A 19723-nucleotide genomic window follows, 5' to 3' on the forward strand; every position below is an offset into this window, starting at 1 on the left:
TAAATATGATTCTTGACTCCTTCCCAAAGCAATGGACACATGGATGCTAGAGTCCAGCTAAGAATACTTTCAGAGATGAAAAGGGTAGTTGCTAAATCTGTAAGTCTTTTCAAGATCCACAGATATATTCGTCATTTTATGCCCGGACATGAAGATCCTGTCAGCACCAACAAAAGACACTCTCGAAACCAGGAACCAGTCCTGAAATCATAGCGAGAACAAAGATTTAACTGTTTTACATTTGAGAGTGGCAGAACAGTACAACAGACTGTCAGTCTTGCTAGGGAGAGTAAGGGGTATCTGAGGAGTAAGAACACCCAACTGGTTTACCTGAAGAAGGAAGATAAGCAGCAAATAACAGAGCAGAGGCTTTTGTCCAAGTCAGTACATAAAACTGTTGAGTGTGCATAGAATAGAGAAGCAACCAAAGCTACTCTTTGTACATCTGCTCATAGTTGTGAGTGCGAGGTCTAGATGTCAGCTACAGAGGTCTAAGTGACAGACTGGTTGATATACCATTTTATGAATTCTTTTCCCAGAATATTTTTTGGAGGAAGCTGCAGGACTCAACAAGGATTGAGAAATATCAGTTGCTATGATTTTCCAAAAGCAACGTATTTGAGATGAGGCAGCAGAACACGATGTATAGCAAAGATTCTGGAAGGTGGTGGAGAGTCTACAGAAGACCTAGCAGACTACTTCCAAAAGCAAGTGTGGATAGATTTATGTACCAACAAACTGTGCTTGAGGAAGGTGATTATTACTGAGATTACTCGGGATTATGAGTGCTCTCCAAGCAGGATGATACTCTGGTTTCCTCTCCTCCCTTATGCAACAAAAAAAGGGTCCTAAGATGCCACACTGTGGGTATCAAGAGAAACAGAGGGCCCTGCTCTATAACACCAAGTACTTCTTGCATGAAAAGGAACTGAGACTTAAATCATGATCAGATCTTTTTATTCTTCTGGATCAACAAACACTGGCATAAGCATAGGAATAGTCACCTGTATCAATCTCTCTATTCAAAAAAAAACTCAACGGAAAAAACATTTTAAGCTCAACCACACTTTCTAGATGGTGCTACTGTTTGTCCCTCTTAACTGTGTATGGTGCACCACACAGGACAAATGTTATTCTCTGCCAGAAACGCAACACATCCCTGTTATTTTGAGGAAAAGAAACTTTTATCACCAGAAACACAAAAATGCTCCTGACAAAGTAATGGAAGTGTAGACATATGCCTGAGGTCAAAGCTAGGAAAAGAACTGGTATAAAGGATGTCCTTATAGCAAAGTGTGAAGGTACATATAGAGGAACACAAAGGATAATTTGAAAAAAAAGACTCTCCTCCCCAGAAATCCACAGGAAACCATTATTTCTATGCTTTTAAGTATATTACTTGTTTGGATTGGTAATACATGCTAATAATATTAATGCTTTAGAGGAATAAAGGCATGTTTACAGTTTAATTCCTATAATTGTAACTCTCAAACTAAGACTTTTTTTCTGAAATTACTTGTTTTTTTCAATCATAAGTAACAGTCTGATGTTCTAAAGACCTTTAAAGACAAAAATTATTTTTTCTACTTTTTACATAAGCTTCCCTTGAAATACAAGCTGTTTAAAAAGCAAAGCTTAAAAAAACCAAAACTGATATTGGAACACCGAAAGGAGTTAAGTGTTGGGGTTTTTTCCCCTATGAGCTACTAGAGCTACCTCCATCACAGTTTACTGAATCTAGTAAGAAAAGCCATGCCTTAAACCACAGATGCTTTTCATTAAACAACATTTAATCATATACCTAGTTGCCTTGGTTCCCCTCAACCTTAAAATTGGGCTGAAAGGGTATGTGTGATTGACATTTGAAGGAAACTGATTAAACAGATTAAAATGCAGCCAAAATAAATAAAACCAGCATTTAGAGTATGTTGGGGATTATGTCTCAACATAATCATCGTGATCCCCTAAATAATCATAAAAGTTGTCTTAGCAAAGATTTCTAGAGTTTCCAAATCAATTTGAGACTTTTAGTAAAAATAAATTCCTAGATTTCAAACCTAAACCTTTGATTGTTATTGTCATATCCATATAATCGTGCATCTTACTTTCAAGTTCCTGAAGGTGACCTAGACTTTTAGAAGAGCCTGTATACCTCAGATGTACAAAGTGCTATTAATTTTAATGGAATCTAGTAACTGGACTCACTTAAGATCTTTTAAAAAAATCCTAGCTACAGTAAGTAGTGAAAGAAAGTATGTGTTGGGACTGCTACAAATAGATTACTTCTAACAGCTGCAAAATATATAGAATGTAAAGCATGGCATAATAAGAATAAATTGCACTATTTATCAGCTTTAGTGTCCTACGTACTTCACTTTATTTTCCAAGTACTGTAATATGATTTACACAGGAACAAGAGATGACATTTGCTCAAATGGTACTGTTAGAGTCTCTTTAAGGCCCAGTTGAGCACAACTCCTAGGTGACTGCAAAACTGCTGACCTTCCCACTTACTTTCTAAGGAAGACAAGAAATATTATTTAATACCTGGTTTACTAACAACTTAAAGCACAAAGGCTACATAGCTAGATATATAACATATAATTTTAAAAGTTCCTCCACAAAAATATTTCAGTAATACATAGAATTTACATGATTATGTATGCAACAAACCAATTTCCAAGATAATTTTAAATTAATTCTAAGATGAAACCAATGAAACTATTCCTTATTAGCATGACTTTCTGCATGAACACCAAGAACCCTTCAGAGTTTCCCCCCCACAATCTCTACTCTTACAGGGTAACATAACCTTTGCTCATTCTTCTGTTTCCAGGACCACTGACAAAACTACAGATTGCTACAAAAAAAATAGCATTCCAGGAATAACCTTTCATATATATGTGTGTATATATATATATTATTTTTTTTTAAACAAACATTTACCCCTCAGAGTATTTTACAAACCAGTAAGGAGCTATCACCACACTTTACTGATAAGAAAGATAACATTTATTTAAAGAGTGTCTTTGCTAGCATAGGGGAAAACACATATTTCTATGACCAGAGGAATTTAAAAGCCTGATTTTTTTACGTGTATGTATCTTAAATCTGACTGACCTTTGGATCTTCAGAAGTAACAGATTTCCCTGAAGCTTTCCTCAGTGCTGAGTATCAAAGCATCTCTTTGCAGAGTTCTCCACCATCCACTAAGACAGGAGCTCATACTGCAAGGATCACTAAAAGAGTCCATCTCTACAACCTACCTGCTTTGGAAATTAATCAGTAATTTCAGGAATGACTACTGAAAGGCAAACACAGGCCTTGCTTTTGCAGGCTTAAGTATTCTTCTCAGCACTACAGCAATAGACTATCTGTTCCAAATGACAAGAAATACCATTAACTATAAAATCAGATTAGCACATTACCATATGTACTACAATGGGTTAAAAATGTTGGAGAAATTCAGACATTGCTCTAAGCTCCCTTTGTCTTTCATAATTTATCTTCCAAGGCAAAACAACAAGTGGTTATACTCTCTCAAACAGCTTTCCTGCACAATATGACATGAAGATTTTATTATTCAACACATCTCTGTTGATAGCACTGATTTTGATTATAAATTCTAACAAAGTTGGCAAGCAACCTCTCATTTTAAAACTTTTAAACTTTTCTTTAAGACTCTATCAGCTATAGGTCTGCTCATTAAAAACTAAATGTTCAGACCAGCAGATACAGAAAAATAAAGGCCCCTGGCTGCCTAACATAGCCAAAAGGCTTAGCAAAGAACTAGAATTACCTACTTGCGTAATTTTCATCACTGCAGCACGTACATATGACACATCTCTACTTCTTCTAGTTTCATTTCACCTTTCCAGACCTATAATTTGCTTGCTTTAGTACAACGATATCAGTATAGTAACTATGATTCCCAAGAAAGCCAGGGTAGTCCAAGTTTAAATCTTGGTTTCAAACTAGGACACATAAGCTATAGAGTGAAGAAATCCCAAAGAAGCTACTTTTAAAATGAGAGATTTGGGATTTAAAACACACTTCATTTTCCAACAAGTTGAATTTGATGAACATAACTTACTATGTACATAGATGTTGTAGAAATATTAAAAATTAGCTGATAATGGTAATACTGAAGATGTAGAAGGCAGTTCTGTTTACATTAAGTTATCCCTATTCATAGTGTGTTTGAAAATACGGCAGAGCTTCTAAAATACTTATTAAAATACATAAGATATCAAGAAAAAAAAAAATGAAAACCCATACCATTTCCAACACCACACACAAAAAAAAGGATTACTTGGAGTCTTAAATGCTTCTCATTAATAACTGTTCCAAGCAATGCAACTTTCCAGTAACATCTCATTGAATTTTTCACTTTCCAGGACAGTTTACCAGTCTCCAGTTTAATCTAAAGCATTTTACAAATGGCCTAGTCCAAAATTATGTAAGCTATTTATAATATTCAGCTCCAATTTCTTATATCATGCTCACCTATGTTTCTCCTGATAACAGGATCCAGCACATTTCCATATTAAAGCCTCAGCCTATAAACAACTTACGAAAGAAAAATCTTATTAATACTCCACTGGAAGCTCAAGCATTTCTGTGCTGTTTTAAAAAAGAAACACTTGAGTTTTCTATTGAATAGTAGGTGAAAAACCCTGGACACTTTTCCAAAGGCTAGAATGTCAACATAACATCGTGTAGAGCAACTTGCCCAGGGAAGTTGTGGATGCCCCATCCCTGGAAGTGTTCAAGGCCAGGCTGGATGGGGCTTTGAGCAGCCTGGTCTAGTGGGAGGTGTCCCCGCCCATGGCAGGAGGCTTGGAACTAGATGATCTTTGAGGTCCCTTCCAACCTGAACCATTCTGTGATTCTATGAACTTGATGGCTATAAATCATCAGTCAGCACTGAACCACAGATGTTTGTCTAACAAGCTTTATTTTTGCATAATTAGGAATCTAGATTTCAAAACTAACACTAGCAATAAATAATGCTTTAAATAGCTGGAAAAGGGAAACGTTTACTGGTTACTTTACTATTATTTCACACAAAAATCTTTGCAATTGCTAAGATCCCTTCAGAAACCACTGCCAAGATGCCTTGTACATAAAGTGATCTCACCTCCTTAATATAGTCTGGGTAATATTTAGTATAAAAATGTGTTAAAAGTGCAGGACAACAAATTTCTACTCTTTATACTGTGTCTTCCCAGGAGTCACAACTCTACAATTAGCATTTCTTCCACCTAGGTATAAGGCTGCCATTTCAAAAATGAAAACCAACCAACCAAACAAAAAACAACTCTAACTAGAAATGAAGGAGAAGGAAAATAATGCATACGTAATTTGTTGCAGTTTTCTTGTCATCTTTATAAAGATGGACAGACAAGGAGAATCCTAGCTTCATCATCTACTTCTTACATAAGGCCAGAAATACTTTAACAAGATTTTATATAAACATCCCAACTTACCACGTTCTGCTCCAGGGCCATCAATAGAAACAAGAACAAAGATACGGAAGAAAACAACAACAACAAAAAGACTACAGGAAGAACGGAAAAAATAACCAAGAATAGATGAAGCAACTTTAAAAATGGGATGAAGAATTGAAAAAAAGTTACAGATACCACAAAACGAATTACCAGAATAGGTCAATGTCATTTTTTCTTTCACGACTATGTCTACCAAAAAACAAACAGATTAAGCGCATTTCTGGAAGACAGACAAAACCCATGTAGAACCTAATTAGAGCTCCGAATCAATGCATAATCCTGCTTTGGAAGGGCATGTGCCTACTGAGTTTCAGGCGACAGAGCTTCTTTGTTTCTCTTTGAGAAGAGACTATTTTCTAAGTTTCCCAAGGTCTTTTTCAGCAATTACCATCTACCATTTATCAAGTTATACATCGGCAACACCTTAAATAAATGAATATAGAGGGTGGTGGTATACATCTCCAATAACTATTTTGGAAAAGAAGGAAAAGGGGAAGAGGGATGGAATATTCAACAGTAACTGTATGTAGGCACAATTAACTTATTTCCCTGGGTTCTAGAGGCCATCAAAGATGTCCTGAAGAAAATTCAGAGTACCAGCTGGATTAAGGTGCTTAGAAATAGCTGTTAGAGGAGCATCTTTCTTCCATTAGTATAACAAAAGCCTAGAGAGTACAAGAATCAGTATGAACTGCTACCTAAGTTATAAGCTAATAAACATACTTACATAATTATATCTGATTATGACTACGTGTTCAAATTTGTAAAATAATCAACTGAAATATGTGAGGGCAGAGATCATCATAAATTTGTATTCAATCTTTAATTATCTGCCAACTTTTTGAAAATAAAAAGTTGAAAACAAGTTTATAATCATAACACAAACCAGGAAATTTTAGATCCCCTTTCAAAATGATTCTCATGAACAATATTCTGATAAATAATATTAGTTTTCTCCTTCATACTATGAAGATGATTGAAGGAGAGTTGAGGAATTTAACAGAGTTTAAACAAGGTTTAATTCAATTAAGTTAGAAATCACCTAAATATCTTGTAATAAATATGGTCTCCAAAAATCATTTCCATCAACAGACGTTATTTTGGTGGTAATGAACCACTGGCTCTACAGAGTTTCTAACACAGTACACAATGATGGAGAGAGCTGCTTCACACTTGCAGCTGGCCTGAAATAATTTTGTTAATGGTCAATAATAGTGTTGATAAATTCATATCAGAATTTACTTAAGGACTGCTCAACATAACTAATTCTTTATTCAACTTGTGAATAAGCTACTGAAATTACCAGTACCAGATACTGGTCAGTGGAAAACAGCACAGGAAAACCTACATAGCAGTAGGCTTTCCTCTTTTGTTTTCCACTGTCATATTCTGCTACTCTAAGTTTGTGATTATTTTGCTCTCATTATCTGCAGGTGAACATACTCGCTCGCAGTTCTACAGAAGTTTAAGTTTATTTAAGGGTGGTCTGCTGTGATCCCATTTTTCCCTGGCTGTGTGTTCTCATTCTATCACTTCTGTCAGTGCTAAAACAAAACTGACTCCCTAGCAAATCAGCTAATCCAAGGTTAAGCGCTCCACCAAACGGACTGGCTACCCGGTCAGATGAAGGCCAGTACTTTCTGAAGCAGGAACAGCAAATCGTGAAGGAATGGCAGGACTGCAGCAGCCCTTGGCGCATACTGTCATGGAAACATTAAGTCTGCTTCACACTACTAAAAATAATACACTATCACCTCTCCTCCACATGAAAAAGTTTACCACGTTATCTAGCAGTCACTCCCAAGAAGTTTGGGCTGCTTCATTACCCTACCTACAGAGCTCCCCTTTTGATCATTTACATGACGTGCGCTGTAAGAGCCTTGCATCTGAACTGACAAAACACATGTAACACAGGAATTTCCTAAAAAGCTTTTAAGGACAGCAGTGTCTTTTTTTTCTGCTACTGTATCACTTATTCATTTCATAACTTTAATTGAACAAGCAGCAAACAATGGATTGCACAGCATGACCAACATTGCAACAGGGAGACTATAGAAGGCAGCACTATATTCTCACTCGTGAAAGCAAAAATGCAAAACCAGCACACCATGCAGGAATGAGTTAGAAAGAGCTATTCAGCGAAGTCAAACTTGCATGCAGAATTTATAGTGGCTTTTTAGATGGCTAAAACAAATGAAATCTTCTCCTAATACCTTTCAATTTCAAGCTTTTGCTAGTCTTAGCTACAGGGCAACAAATTATGCACAGCGTTACTACAATATTTTTTTTTTACTAAAGCTAAAGCACAATTAAAATTTTTTAAATTAAAATTCTTTCAACCGTATCAGGTTTTTGCTATGGAATTCCCGAAGTTCTGCGAGTAAAAACAGAGACATCCTTCAGTTTATTGTAAAAAGTTGAAAACAAATCACAATTGAAATTTACAACTACACTTAAAAAGAAAGTATTAGACACTGATTTTAATTAATAAAGAAGTCCCACCTCATCACACTTGCTGAAGGCAGTATTTGGGGAAAGAAACGCTTTTAGGTTATCCAACTGAAAACTAAAGTGTTCAGCCAATACTATTGCCCCTTCATTATTTCATTAAAGAAAATGTGTCGGATAGAAGAGTGACTAAAACCAGGAATACCATTCAAAATAACATCTCTAGTAACAGAGTAAACAGAAGGACAGTTAGCGAGTGCTTATGTACTAAGCATCACCACAAAGAACGTTCCAATTTGTAAAAATCATGCAGCATTCAGCACATTAAACCAGATGAAACACTAGAATGTCATTTTCTGCTTTGATAATGAGTACAGTAAGCATTTGCGAGAAGAAAGTCTGTGAGTAAAATCCTTGCAGGTTAGTCGGACTACCATGAAAAAGACTCACTTCTTCAGCAAAGTAACTACAAAATGCTTGTACTGTGTTTTTCTAACATCTCTTCACAATTTAAAGCAACAGATACTGAAGCAGAGACTGCATCCCATTTAACACAGAATTTTGATTTAACATAGGGTCACAAACATTTGTTGTAGCTGTCTGCATTACATCTTCATACAAAGCTTTGCCGATTTTTTTGTTGGCATACTATGTTTCAAGACACTGAACATAAAGAAGAGTATCATGCTCTATGACGCTTACAGTGAATAGTTTGTTATTTGATTAATTTATTTTTTTTTTACTTCATAGCAAGATGATGGCGAATATTCTCTTCAAGGTAAAGACCAAATCCTACTGCCCCAGATTTCCTTTCACTATTTACTGTATTCTTAATTTCCCTGCCTTCTGCTATACAGAATATAATAACCCTTTGTTTTATAAACAGTGTATGGTATCTGTTTTAATCTTTTGACATAAAAAATAATTCTTAATGTTTTTCCCAGTCCCGTCCTTTATCATAGCTGATACTGAAGGCAGCCATCATCAGCACAGGTTTTCCCCATTTTCTGCATGATCTCCATGAGAATTCAGTTGCAACTTGTCAAGGCTGTTTTTATTGCACTACAAGTAAAGCAGAATACAAGATCTTACGGTGCTAAGTTGCTTATTTTTCTCTGTAAACAGCCAGCGTTTCTTATCGTACTGCCCTGGTTAACACATCGTCTACGCATTCCGTCTGCTGCTCCTACTTTTGCTTTTTTAGTAGTGCCTTGCACTTAACCTTACAGGCCCCTCAGGCCAAAGTAAATTCACCCAATAGTAAAACCTTAACTCAGGAAGATTCAATCAATCACTTTCAGCAACTGCTTCAGCCTCTTGGGCAATTTTCAGGTACTTCCACAGTTGTTCTCAGTCTGATTTCTACTTCTCTATTATTTGTTAAGCATAGCTATTTTCTCTCTGTTGTTTATGAAAATGTTTAGAGACAAGAGTGTATGTCCTTTATTCCACAGTTTCACTAACTCAGACTTATTCAGCCTTCCAAACAGCTTGCTAGAAACAGACTACAGTCGTAGCAGCAACTATGATACGGTTAAAGGATGGTAACATCAGTTAATCCAGCACTCTTCGGGCCAGTTTTTTGAGGCTTTTTAGCTTTGCAAAGTTGTTTTTTTTTTTTTTTTTTAATTTGACCTGAAGACTGGCAAAATTAATTTCCAACTTCAGCTCTTCCATACAGCAAGAATTATCCACACTTTCTTCTATTATTATATGGCTTATTAGGTTTTGGTGGTTTGGACTGTCTATGAATTTATGTTATAGATCATCTTGCTGTGGAAACTGTGTTCTAGTAACATCTTTATTTTGCATCCTTTCCTTCCTCCATTTTTAAATTTCTCAACTACAACACTGAAACATCTACTACTAAACAGGATGAAATGCTTGGGAACACTATTGAAGACTGATGGTAATTGTTGTCCAGTGCATAAATCTGCTACAAAATACACAAAAATGACCATTATAAAATCGGTTATTTGTTGACTCCTATCTACTTTACATTATAATGAATGTTTTTCCATATTAAGGAACAATTTTCTTATCTCCTACATAGCATGGTTTTATTTGTGTTTGAATTACTTTAAAGAAAATCATTGCCATTGACATTCATCTACTCTAAGGATTTTGACATTATAAAATCAATATTGCTATGGTATTTATTTTAATAAAGCTCAATTATTTTTTTGTTTAAATAATGACACTTTCCCCCATACCATACAGCTAAATTTAAAGATATCCCAGACTGAAAAGTCTAAAATGACAATTATAGGTAAAAACCAACCAAACAAAATTAAACTACCTTCTACTGAAATATTATTTCCCACCCATCACACTGTTGAAATTCCATCATCATAGTGGCAAATGATACACAGAGTTTGACAGGGAGCATCACTGACTAATACTGTGTTGAAGTTGTCTTCAGACAAGATGGAGGCAGCAACCAAACAGAACTACAGCTGCCCCAATGCAGGAAGAACAATACAAGGAATTTGAAAAACACTGATTCCAGAACAAATTAGAATAGTAAGCAGAAGCCCGAAATACGATGTTTTCCTTAGAAAGGAAGAATGTGGAGTTAAAGGAAAAACGGGTAAAGAGTATTTGCCTGAAATTTGAATTCTGTTGTACGTGCCTCACCCTGTATTAAGACAGCCAGTATAAAGATGAATTGGTAATTAAAGAGACCTGGACATCGAAAGGAGTATAAGGAGAAGACCTGTATAACAGAAGTAGTATTTAGGAAACACATTCAGCTAGAAGAGTTTATTCAACACTTCTTAGAACATGTAGAAGCCTTACATATTTCTCGCACAGGAATTCAGACCTGCTGCCCAGGACCTCAAAAAATAATTCGAAACCCTTAATGACACTGTAACTCAGTATGCTATGCTCAGTTATTACATATGTGCCTTTACACGAACTCTTCACTTTTCTTACGTTCTGCAGCACACAATCCAGAGCACCTTTTGTTTTTCCTTTGCAAGAGAACCACCCACCTTATTGAACTCTTGCAAACAAGAAATAAACTCTCAAAGCTCTCACAATGAAGAGAGATCAATAACCTGTAGAATTCACTTTAGAAGGAGGCATAAGGATGGTACAGCTCAGTGTGATCCCCAAAGCCTTCGGACTGCTTTATTCTTCCTGTTTTTCTTTGCAGAAAAACATGAAAGAAGCAGGACCAAATGATCTTGCAGGTCCAGATGATGACCAGTATCTCACTGAACTATGGGAAGAGGAAAAGAATTAGAACTATAGAACTTGAAATACAGCCGAAATTAAAAAAAGAGTTTCACGCCAAAGAAATGTAAATTAAATACAATTCCCCCCCCCCTCCCCCCCAACAAAAAAAAAGGGAAGTTTTTTTTCTCCTTAGGGAGAAAAAAAATGGGTTGTTCAGCCAGTCTGTCTCAAGTTGTCCTTTTTATTTCTAAAGATAAACTGTTTGATTATAACACCACCTTGGTAAAAATCCAAGAGCAAGTGGAAGGGGAAATTAATAATTCACATCCACAAGGAAAAAAATCACTAGTGATCGAGATTCATAAAGATGAGAAGAAACACACGCTGCTACTGAAATAGTCTCTGTTCACCCAACTACCTTCAAATGGAAATCCATTTTAGTAGTGTGCCTATTTGTGCACTGTTACTATAAAAAGTAAGTAGGCTTTTTAGTATCTTGAGTATAACTGATTATTCCAAGAAATTAGTAACTCATTCCTCATCTCTAACACCAGCTTGCCTTTCTGAAATGTATCTCAGAAAACCAAAGCATTGCCAATATATGGCAAGAATAAAACTGAATCTTCTCTCATACATAATCTCAAATTTTATTCAAGTTGGATGGAGATGAAACAGAAATACATTATTGTCTTTTTATCAGTTTCAATCCTCTGACATTTATTTGGAAAACAGTAATACTTGCAGATATTCCACGTGAAAGGGAATTTCCAATTTTACATTCATACATTTTAGATCATCTTTGGAATCTTCCAACATCCACAATTTCACCCATCTTATTCTAATTAGCTAGGAATTCTTTTTTTCCTCATGCTTACCCTGATTATGAAGGTTTATGGCTGCCTTCATAAATTTTCCATTCATATCTTTTAATCCCAAATCAGAATTTTTCAACACTCAAACTGCCTGAAACCATAAGTTAACTAATCAGCCATTTTTGATACTACTTGAACAGATGCAACAGGCTGTGCGAAAACCAAGTTCATCGATGTACTAATTCATCAGTAACGAGGCATAGTTTTCACAAATGAGAGCCAGACCTTTAACTCTTGCGCAGGTAATAAGCACCGCCCAAATCTCATGCTTACACATTATATATATAAAGATGTTAATGAATGGAACTGACAAAGTGTTTTCAACTGATTATATCCTTCGACAATACTTAGCCCTTTGTTATTTATTTCTAGAGGGGAAAAAAAATTTCTGTAATCAGGATTATAGAGCTCCCCCAACTGATTAAATTACTAGATGAGGCAGAATATTTTAAAGACAAAGAGCTGTCTGACACTATCACAATGAAAAACTACTACGGTATTCATTTTTTTTGGAGGCTCAAACCACACCCATATACCAGCTCCAGAAAGCAACAAGCATAACAAAAACATACACAGAGTATACATGTTAGTACTTCAGACATACTGGGGGTTTGTGACCTATCAGGTTGTCCTGAACATGACCCTTCGGTCATATTATTCAGCAGTAAGAGGGTGGCAGAAGAATCAACAGATGTGTGACAACATTAATTCTGTATTACACAGAAGTTTGAGTTTTGTGTTTTTTAAACTATTTGCTGCATAGTAGTTAGAGAATAAACATAGGTGTTTCAAGTTTTGCCCATATAAAAAGTCTTTTTTTTATTACCATTTCTAATCCTGACTATAAACTCAATCTTAATGTGCTCGAGATCTCTTTAGTAAATGAATAAATTCTGAAGATGAACTTTCCTCTAGCTGACTTCAGTTTTCAGAGACTGACAATGTGAAGAGGTCCACATTACCTTTTTTTTTTTTTCATACTTCCTGCTTAGTATTCTACCATATTTTGTTAATTCAAAAATTAAGTCTCTCTCCTGATCTTTGGTAACTTTTAAAAATGTTTCTGAATAAATGTGCTTATACAGCATGTGTCACCGTAAGCTCCCTCACAGTCAGCATCTATTAGCATTCACTAAGCACCCAAAATCACTAGGTCATTTTAATACCACCTACTACTTTCTTTCACAAGATAGTCTCAATTTCTCCTTGTAACATAGAAAATTTTTCCACCACTGAAAAAGATATAATTTATTTTTATCATTTTATAACGGCACAAAAATGGTGGTAAAAATCAGCACAAGATACAAGTTAATGGCATGGGATGCACTATCCAGCCATGCTAAGTCACCTTGCTTTGAGTGAGAATACAGAGCAGATCTAAGAGAAGGGCTCTTCCAGGGTAATTCTGGTCCCTACGAAAGGCTTTAAGTTACCTGGCTGGGCAGAAAGCAGTTTATATTATCAAGAAATGAGAAGTACAACCCATTTTCCAGTCTCGCTGTGCTTATTTTTCCCCCAGCAAAGTTTTTTGATAGTGTGTTCCTGAAGGGTTTTGTTCTTTTTGTCAGGTGTTTAACGTGATGATCTAGGAAAACATGCCTTCTTTTCTTAAAGAATCAGAATCATCTCAAAGCGAACCATAAAAGCATATCATATTTCCCTAGCCTTAAAGTGAAGCATCCTTATACTGAAAGAAGGTGAGAAAGCTAGTGTTTTGTAACAGTTTAAAGGTATAAGAATTTCCTGCATCCGTATCTAAAACAGGCAAAAAAACCAACCCCAAAACCATCTCTTAAAAATATTATTCTGTTCTGCGGAATAATTCAATCCGGGATGAGACATTTTAAAGATCACTAGAGTATTACAAAAATATTAAGCTTCATTTTAGGATGCTGCTTTGCAGGCTTACTCTTACTGCTTCAGTACTAATTGTATTTCAGAAGTAACTTCTAGAAATGGAAAACGAAGACTTGCATACAAATACTTACTGCAGGTATCAGTAACTTTTTTACTTCTTCAACAGCCCTCTTCAGTTTTATTTCTGCTCTGTTCTGAGCGTCCTCCACAGTGATAAGTACATGTAAATCTTCATTCAGGTGTTCCCAGTTGGGCTTGCCTCGGTTCTGTTCTTCCTAAAAAAATTAAAACATGGAAGCTATGAAGCATTGTTACGTTCTGTATAAAACAATCACATAAACAGTAGACAAACTCAATTCTGTGAATAGTACAAACTGTATTTTCAGCGAGATAGGAAAAGACATTGTGGAGACTGTTTTATGTGGCTACTTAACAAGAACTTAGGCTTCAAAATATCTTTTTGAGGATTTTGTTTGTGTTTTGGAACCTCATACTTTTTTTTAAAGAAAAGACTACAAAACAGATGTGATTTCTTAGAGTATCTTTCCCAACCAACCAAGAAGTACTACAAACACAGCATTACTTTCAAAATCCTTTGGAGCCTTTCAAGGGTTAAACAGATAAAACATACTGATGGTTACACAAACCTAGTATTTTCAAGAAAAGTGATACAGACACCATACATAAGAATTCCATCTGAATCACTCCAACGGACACGAAAAGAGAGCAATTCTTCAGTTTTAAAAATGGCTTTTAAATACTTATGAAAAAAAGGCTCAAGAATCAAACATTACAAAAGGAATAGAAGCTGCAATTTTCAAAACAGAGCTACATGTACTGGATGAAGGGCAAAGAGGAGGAGATGACAAGGCTTTAATACTGAAGTTACAGAAGAGCATGTAACAAAATGGTCATCATTACACAGGTACTCTGTTACATCGACGGCATTAATAATCCCAAAGATAAAACTTAGTAATGTTTTCAGAAAGGTAGGGCATACTAAACAAAACATTTTTTTAAATGTACACATTTTTAAACAACAGATGTCAGTAAATTTAAGTAATACATGCAAATATCTGGACTTTCAAAAAATAAGATAACGAACACAACAACAGAAGAAGCTTTCTGTTTTTATTAAACAGTGAATAAAGCTAGCTAAATTTCCCAGAAACATAATTTAAATTTGACAATATTTAAGATATAGTAAAATGAGTAAAAAAAAAATCAGGGGGAATCAAAATTTTAGTAAATGAGAAAAGTTTATTGTAACTTTTGACTTTAAATAAAGGCCCATATCAACAAAACCCACTTATTTAAAACTTAAAATCTTGGTCATAATAAAAGAGCCTGCTATTTGTAAGACAAACACTTATGGCTTAACCACAATTCACATTTTTAAAAAATTAGGGCAAGCAAAGTTAATTGCAAATGTATCTCTTCCTCCAAATTTCATTGAAATTCTTCCAGGAAATCAGACACGCAGAGGAAATGTTCGAAGATTTAATACTAACAAATGCTCGCAGTACTTTATATTCATATATACCTGAGGGAGCAATGTTCCTTAGAATGTTCTATCTTTAATTCAGCTGCTTTGTCTGAAATGTTTTGTGGAATAGACAAGGATAAAAAACAGAATCATGAGAGATGTATGTATAATTTATGTAAAGGAATCAGCACTTTGAAGGAAATTTCTCTATTCTTCATGTAACATATGCACATACGCACTACTCCATACTATCAGCTACAGTGATTTTTTTTAAAATGTTATCTTCACCAACTTTCTAAACAATGGTGACTGTGAAAATATCTCTGTGAATTTCAGAAGCTGAAAAAAGAGAGAAAAACAACTCTCATTTATAAGAGAGTACTTGACGCAAAGTGCGGCTGAGTTATAACATGTTCTCTACTGTAATTTAATCTTTGAAAGAACTATCTACCACAAGGTATTTGCAGCTTATTTCACTCAATCATGATCAAATCTCCACTATTACTATTTAAACAATTCAATTTACTTTTTTAAAAATCCAAATCAGGAGTGAGTTTTTTTAAGATGGTGACAAGTTACATTACAGGTATGATGAACAAGAGAAGGTTCCTAAACCAGCAGAGGGCAGAGCAAGAAACATGCCACTACCTCTTCTTGTACTGACCGGTGGTGAGCTGACACAAAGCTGGAATGGGAAAAGTACCTGTTACTAACACATGAGATGAGATGACATGCATAATAGCCTGCACAACCACAGTACCACGGGGCGGGGGGGGGGGGGGGGGGAAGGCAAATCACAAGAAAAGGTGTCCCCAAGTAAAACATCAAGTTCTGTTCCTGAAAAACAGGGAATGCCTAACTGCAGTTTTAGCCACCATACAATTAAATGGCATGCTTATACATAGTGTGGACAAACATAAAGGGCCCCTGCTGTGCTGCATCGATTTCACCTGTCAGCAACGAAAAATAAAATGCACATTGTTATAGTGGATGTATGACTGATTTATTGCCTCTGGGCAATCCTGACAGGTTGCCCAGAGAAGCTGTGGATGCCCCATGCCTGGAAGTGTTCCAGGCCAGGCTGGATGGGGCTTTGAGCAACCTGGTCTAGTGGGAGGTGTCCCTGCCCATGGCAGGGGGGTTGGAACGAGGTGATCTTTAAGGTCCCTTACAACCTGAACCATTCTGTGATTCCATGATTTGTAACCTTTAGAACACAGAAAAATACTTTCTTTGTTATATAAAACAAAGTAGCCTGCCTCTCTGTTATTCGGTATTTAAATGTTTCAGATTAACATAATCTCAACTATTGGTGCTGTACTTCAAATTATTCTGTTGCAGCATGAGGAATTTTTTGTTCAGTTTAAAAAAAAAAAAAGAGAAGCTGCACATAGGACAATAAAAATATGATACTGTAGATTTACTGTTTTTCCCCACACCCCCTGATTTACTTTTAGGTGGAACGCATTGTGTATAAAGTCAATAATCACACGTATTGTCAGACCTCACAGCATTCACAATCATACAAATACTTATCAGTAAGATAACTGAAATAGTACATGACTAGTTCTATATATGCTCTTCTATGGTCATGAAGTACATTAATAAAAGTCCTGTTGTTGTGGAGAGTACTATTTCTTAAGTCAAATGGTAAGACTGAAAGAAAGGTTAAGAAGAATAAAAATCCACATATATGTTTTGAAAAAATAGTTAGGAAAAAAAAATAGAGTTTGGAATGGGATGTCTTCTGTTCTACCTCAACGCACTGGGGCCTCAAATTCCTCCACTGCTTCCATTCGGTTGGAATGGAACCCATGTGGTTGCTTTCTTAGTGGGTTAAGTTTTCCAAGTCTTTCAGTTTATTGAAAATGCTGGTTGAATATTATACCAATACGTATGTTCATTTATTTATTTGGTTGGTTTTACCAAAAGTGGGAAATCAGATCTACACTAGGCCATTCATTCAAACAGAAAGTCAGATGCAAAATGTACGACAGGTTTAACTCACGGGAGGAGAGAGAACCTGCAACCCCTTGCAGCTAAGAGCTGCATTTTTTTATGTTGCCTCATTCTCCTTTTAAATTCTGAAAGGATGGCTTGGAAAAACATATTTTCCCCCAAGTAAAATCTCTACTTAAATTAAACTAGTCCTCTGTGCAACAAGTCTTGAAAACATCTTTTCCCAATCCTGTTTTATTATAAAAAATGCTGAATGGGTAAATTCAACATATCTGACATTCAAGTTGGAAGGTGTCTGTCTTAAGACTCATGAAATGTGGTGCAACACTTCCAAGGGTTGGTTAGGGTTTTCTTTTGAAAATGTTTGGGGAGCAAATGGCAAAAAGATGGGCAGGAGCCCTGCTGCAAAACTTTGTAGAAAGAAACTACAAGCTGTGGGTATCTTGAAGTAAACTGCTGCTAAAACAAACTAGATTACTTCACAGAACCAGAGAATGGCTGATATGGGACAGGACCCTGGAAATCATCCAGTCCAAACACCCTGCTCAGGGCAGGGTCAACTCGAGCATGTTGCTCAGGGCCAGCTTTTAAATATCTCCAAGGATGGAGACTCCATCACCTCTTCTGGCAACCCGTTCAGTATTCAATCAGTGTTCAATCACAATAAAAAAAATAAAAAAAATAAAAAAGCTTTCTCTTATGTGTAAACATAATTTCTTTTACTTCAGTGTGCCCATTGCCTTTTGTCCTTCAGTAGCAACTGTTGAGCAATTCAGCCTGGTTGCCAGGTCTACCTATAGAAAAAGCAGCGTCAAGTAATAGAAATTGCCATGGGAGTTACTTTGGGCAAAAAACGTTTGTTACCACAGCAGGAAGGGTATGTGCGTAGAAGAAAGAAACAGCACCAAGAAAACCAGAAAACCTGAATAAAAGACTCAGGAAAAAGAAATTCAATTGCATAAATTCAAAATTATATTACATACACAAGAAGTAATTTATAGCATGAAGTTTTCCTGCATCTCGTAGATTGTTTATGGAAGAATTATACAGGAAAAATGGAGGCAGTGAAGATTCAGGAAACTACAGAGTAAGATGATTTATGCCACAACCTTGGGGAACAACAATATTAGAAAAGCTTAATTACAACCAAACTATCTTGTCTGCTAAATTAAAGAACATTAAGAGCAACATAACTGGCAGATGAAATTTCACTGTGCTCCTTGTTTGGCAGAAATTTCACTATCCTTAAATATAGCCTAATTCTGTAAACAGATTTTGCTTTTATTCTGTTGTCTGTGTGTATACGCTCATTATCCTCAGGGTACCTATACACAATAATGGACTTGAAGAAACTGCTCAGTATTTATCTTGCTATTAAGGTCAATGGATCAGGTAGTTTTAAAAAAAAAAAAAATAATAATCTTGCTACAACTTGAAATTCAGTTGCACAAAAATAAAAGAAAAATCAGCATAATTACAGAAGGTTTTTTGTGCGGGGTTTTCCTAATTATTTTTTGTTTTCTCAGGAAGGGATTTAGTGGGGAACCAAAAAGCAGGCAGAGAGGATGCAATTAACTCACATCTATACAGCCAAGCTTTAATATTAGAAAAGTTGTTCTATGAGAATTACTGAAGTTCAGCTCCCTGTTGATTTGTGTCCTATGTTTTCCGTACACCTCACACTACCACAGTAATTCCAAGTCGTGGTCTTATACCTCCTGCATCCCAGTCGTTTAAGGCCACTTCTACTTATATCTCCATATCCCATCCCAAAGCTTCCTTCTTAATATGACTATCGACTTAACAAGAAAGAGACAGCAGCTTAGTAGCTTTCTGTAAACTAGGCAAAGCACATGACTGAAAACTTGGTATATCCCTTCCCTTGACTAGAGGTATTAAGTTAGGCCTCTCCTCTACCTAGCCAGTAATTTTCGAAAAACTTAAAACTGAAAGGAAAGAAGTGCCTGTCAAGCTTGACTGAAATTGTTCAAAAGATTCAAATGGTGAAAGGGGAAGATATTTTAAGAAAGCAAGCCATCACAAAATATTTTATCAAGAACTTTTAAAAAAAAAATCTCAAACTGTATTTCTCACCACAAAGGGCCAAGGACCTTCACAGTATGGCTGAGTGACTAAAAATAAGTTGATGATTAAAAACTGGTGAAATACAATCCAGTCATTTCTAGCTGTCAGAATGCCATTAAGGGAAAATGAAATAAACACTGAAAAGAAATACCTTCCTAGTATCTGTTTATATAAAGGCAGGGATATATTAGTTAGACAATAAAGAATGAATGCAATGCGATAAGAATGGAAGTTTTCCACATGGCATTTTTTTCACAAAGCTATGGCCCGTAGTATAAAAAAAGTGCAACTCCCATCCTATGTACTTTTTCCACTCTAACTCA

General features: G+C 35.8%; 1 protein-coding gene across 13 annotated transcripts in view; it reads right to left on the bottom strand.

The window, feature by feature from the left end:
• Positions 1-19723, bottom strand: part of QKI (QKI, KH domain containing RNA binding) — a 163296-nt gene that overhangs the window by 38655 nt on the left and 104918 nt on the right. For all 13 annotated transcript variants that reach the window (XR_008465215.1, XR_008465214.1, XR_008465211.1 and 10 more), the window contains one exon: positions 14002-14145. Coding sequence is in view for 8 of the 13 variants with exons in the window: in XM_054193921.1 (XP_054049896.1) it covers positions 14002-14145 (144 nt within the window). In the remaining 5 variants the exon portion in view is untranslated. The remainder of the gene's footprint in view (positions 1-14001; positions 14146-19723) is intronic.

This window comes from Rissa tridactyla, chromosome 3, assembly GCF_028500815.1.
Source record: "Rissa tridactyla isolate bRisTri1 chromosome 3, bRisTri1.patW.cur.20221130, whole genome shotgun sequence".
Taxonomy (NCBI): domain Eukaryota; kingdom Metazoa; phylum Chordata; class Aves; order Charadriiformes; family Laridae; genus Rissa; species Rissa tridactyla.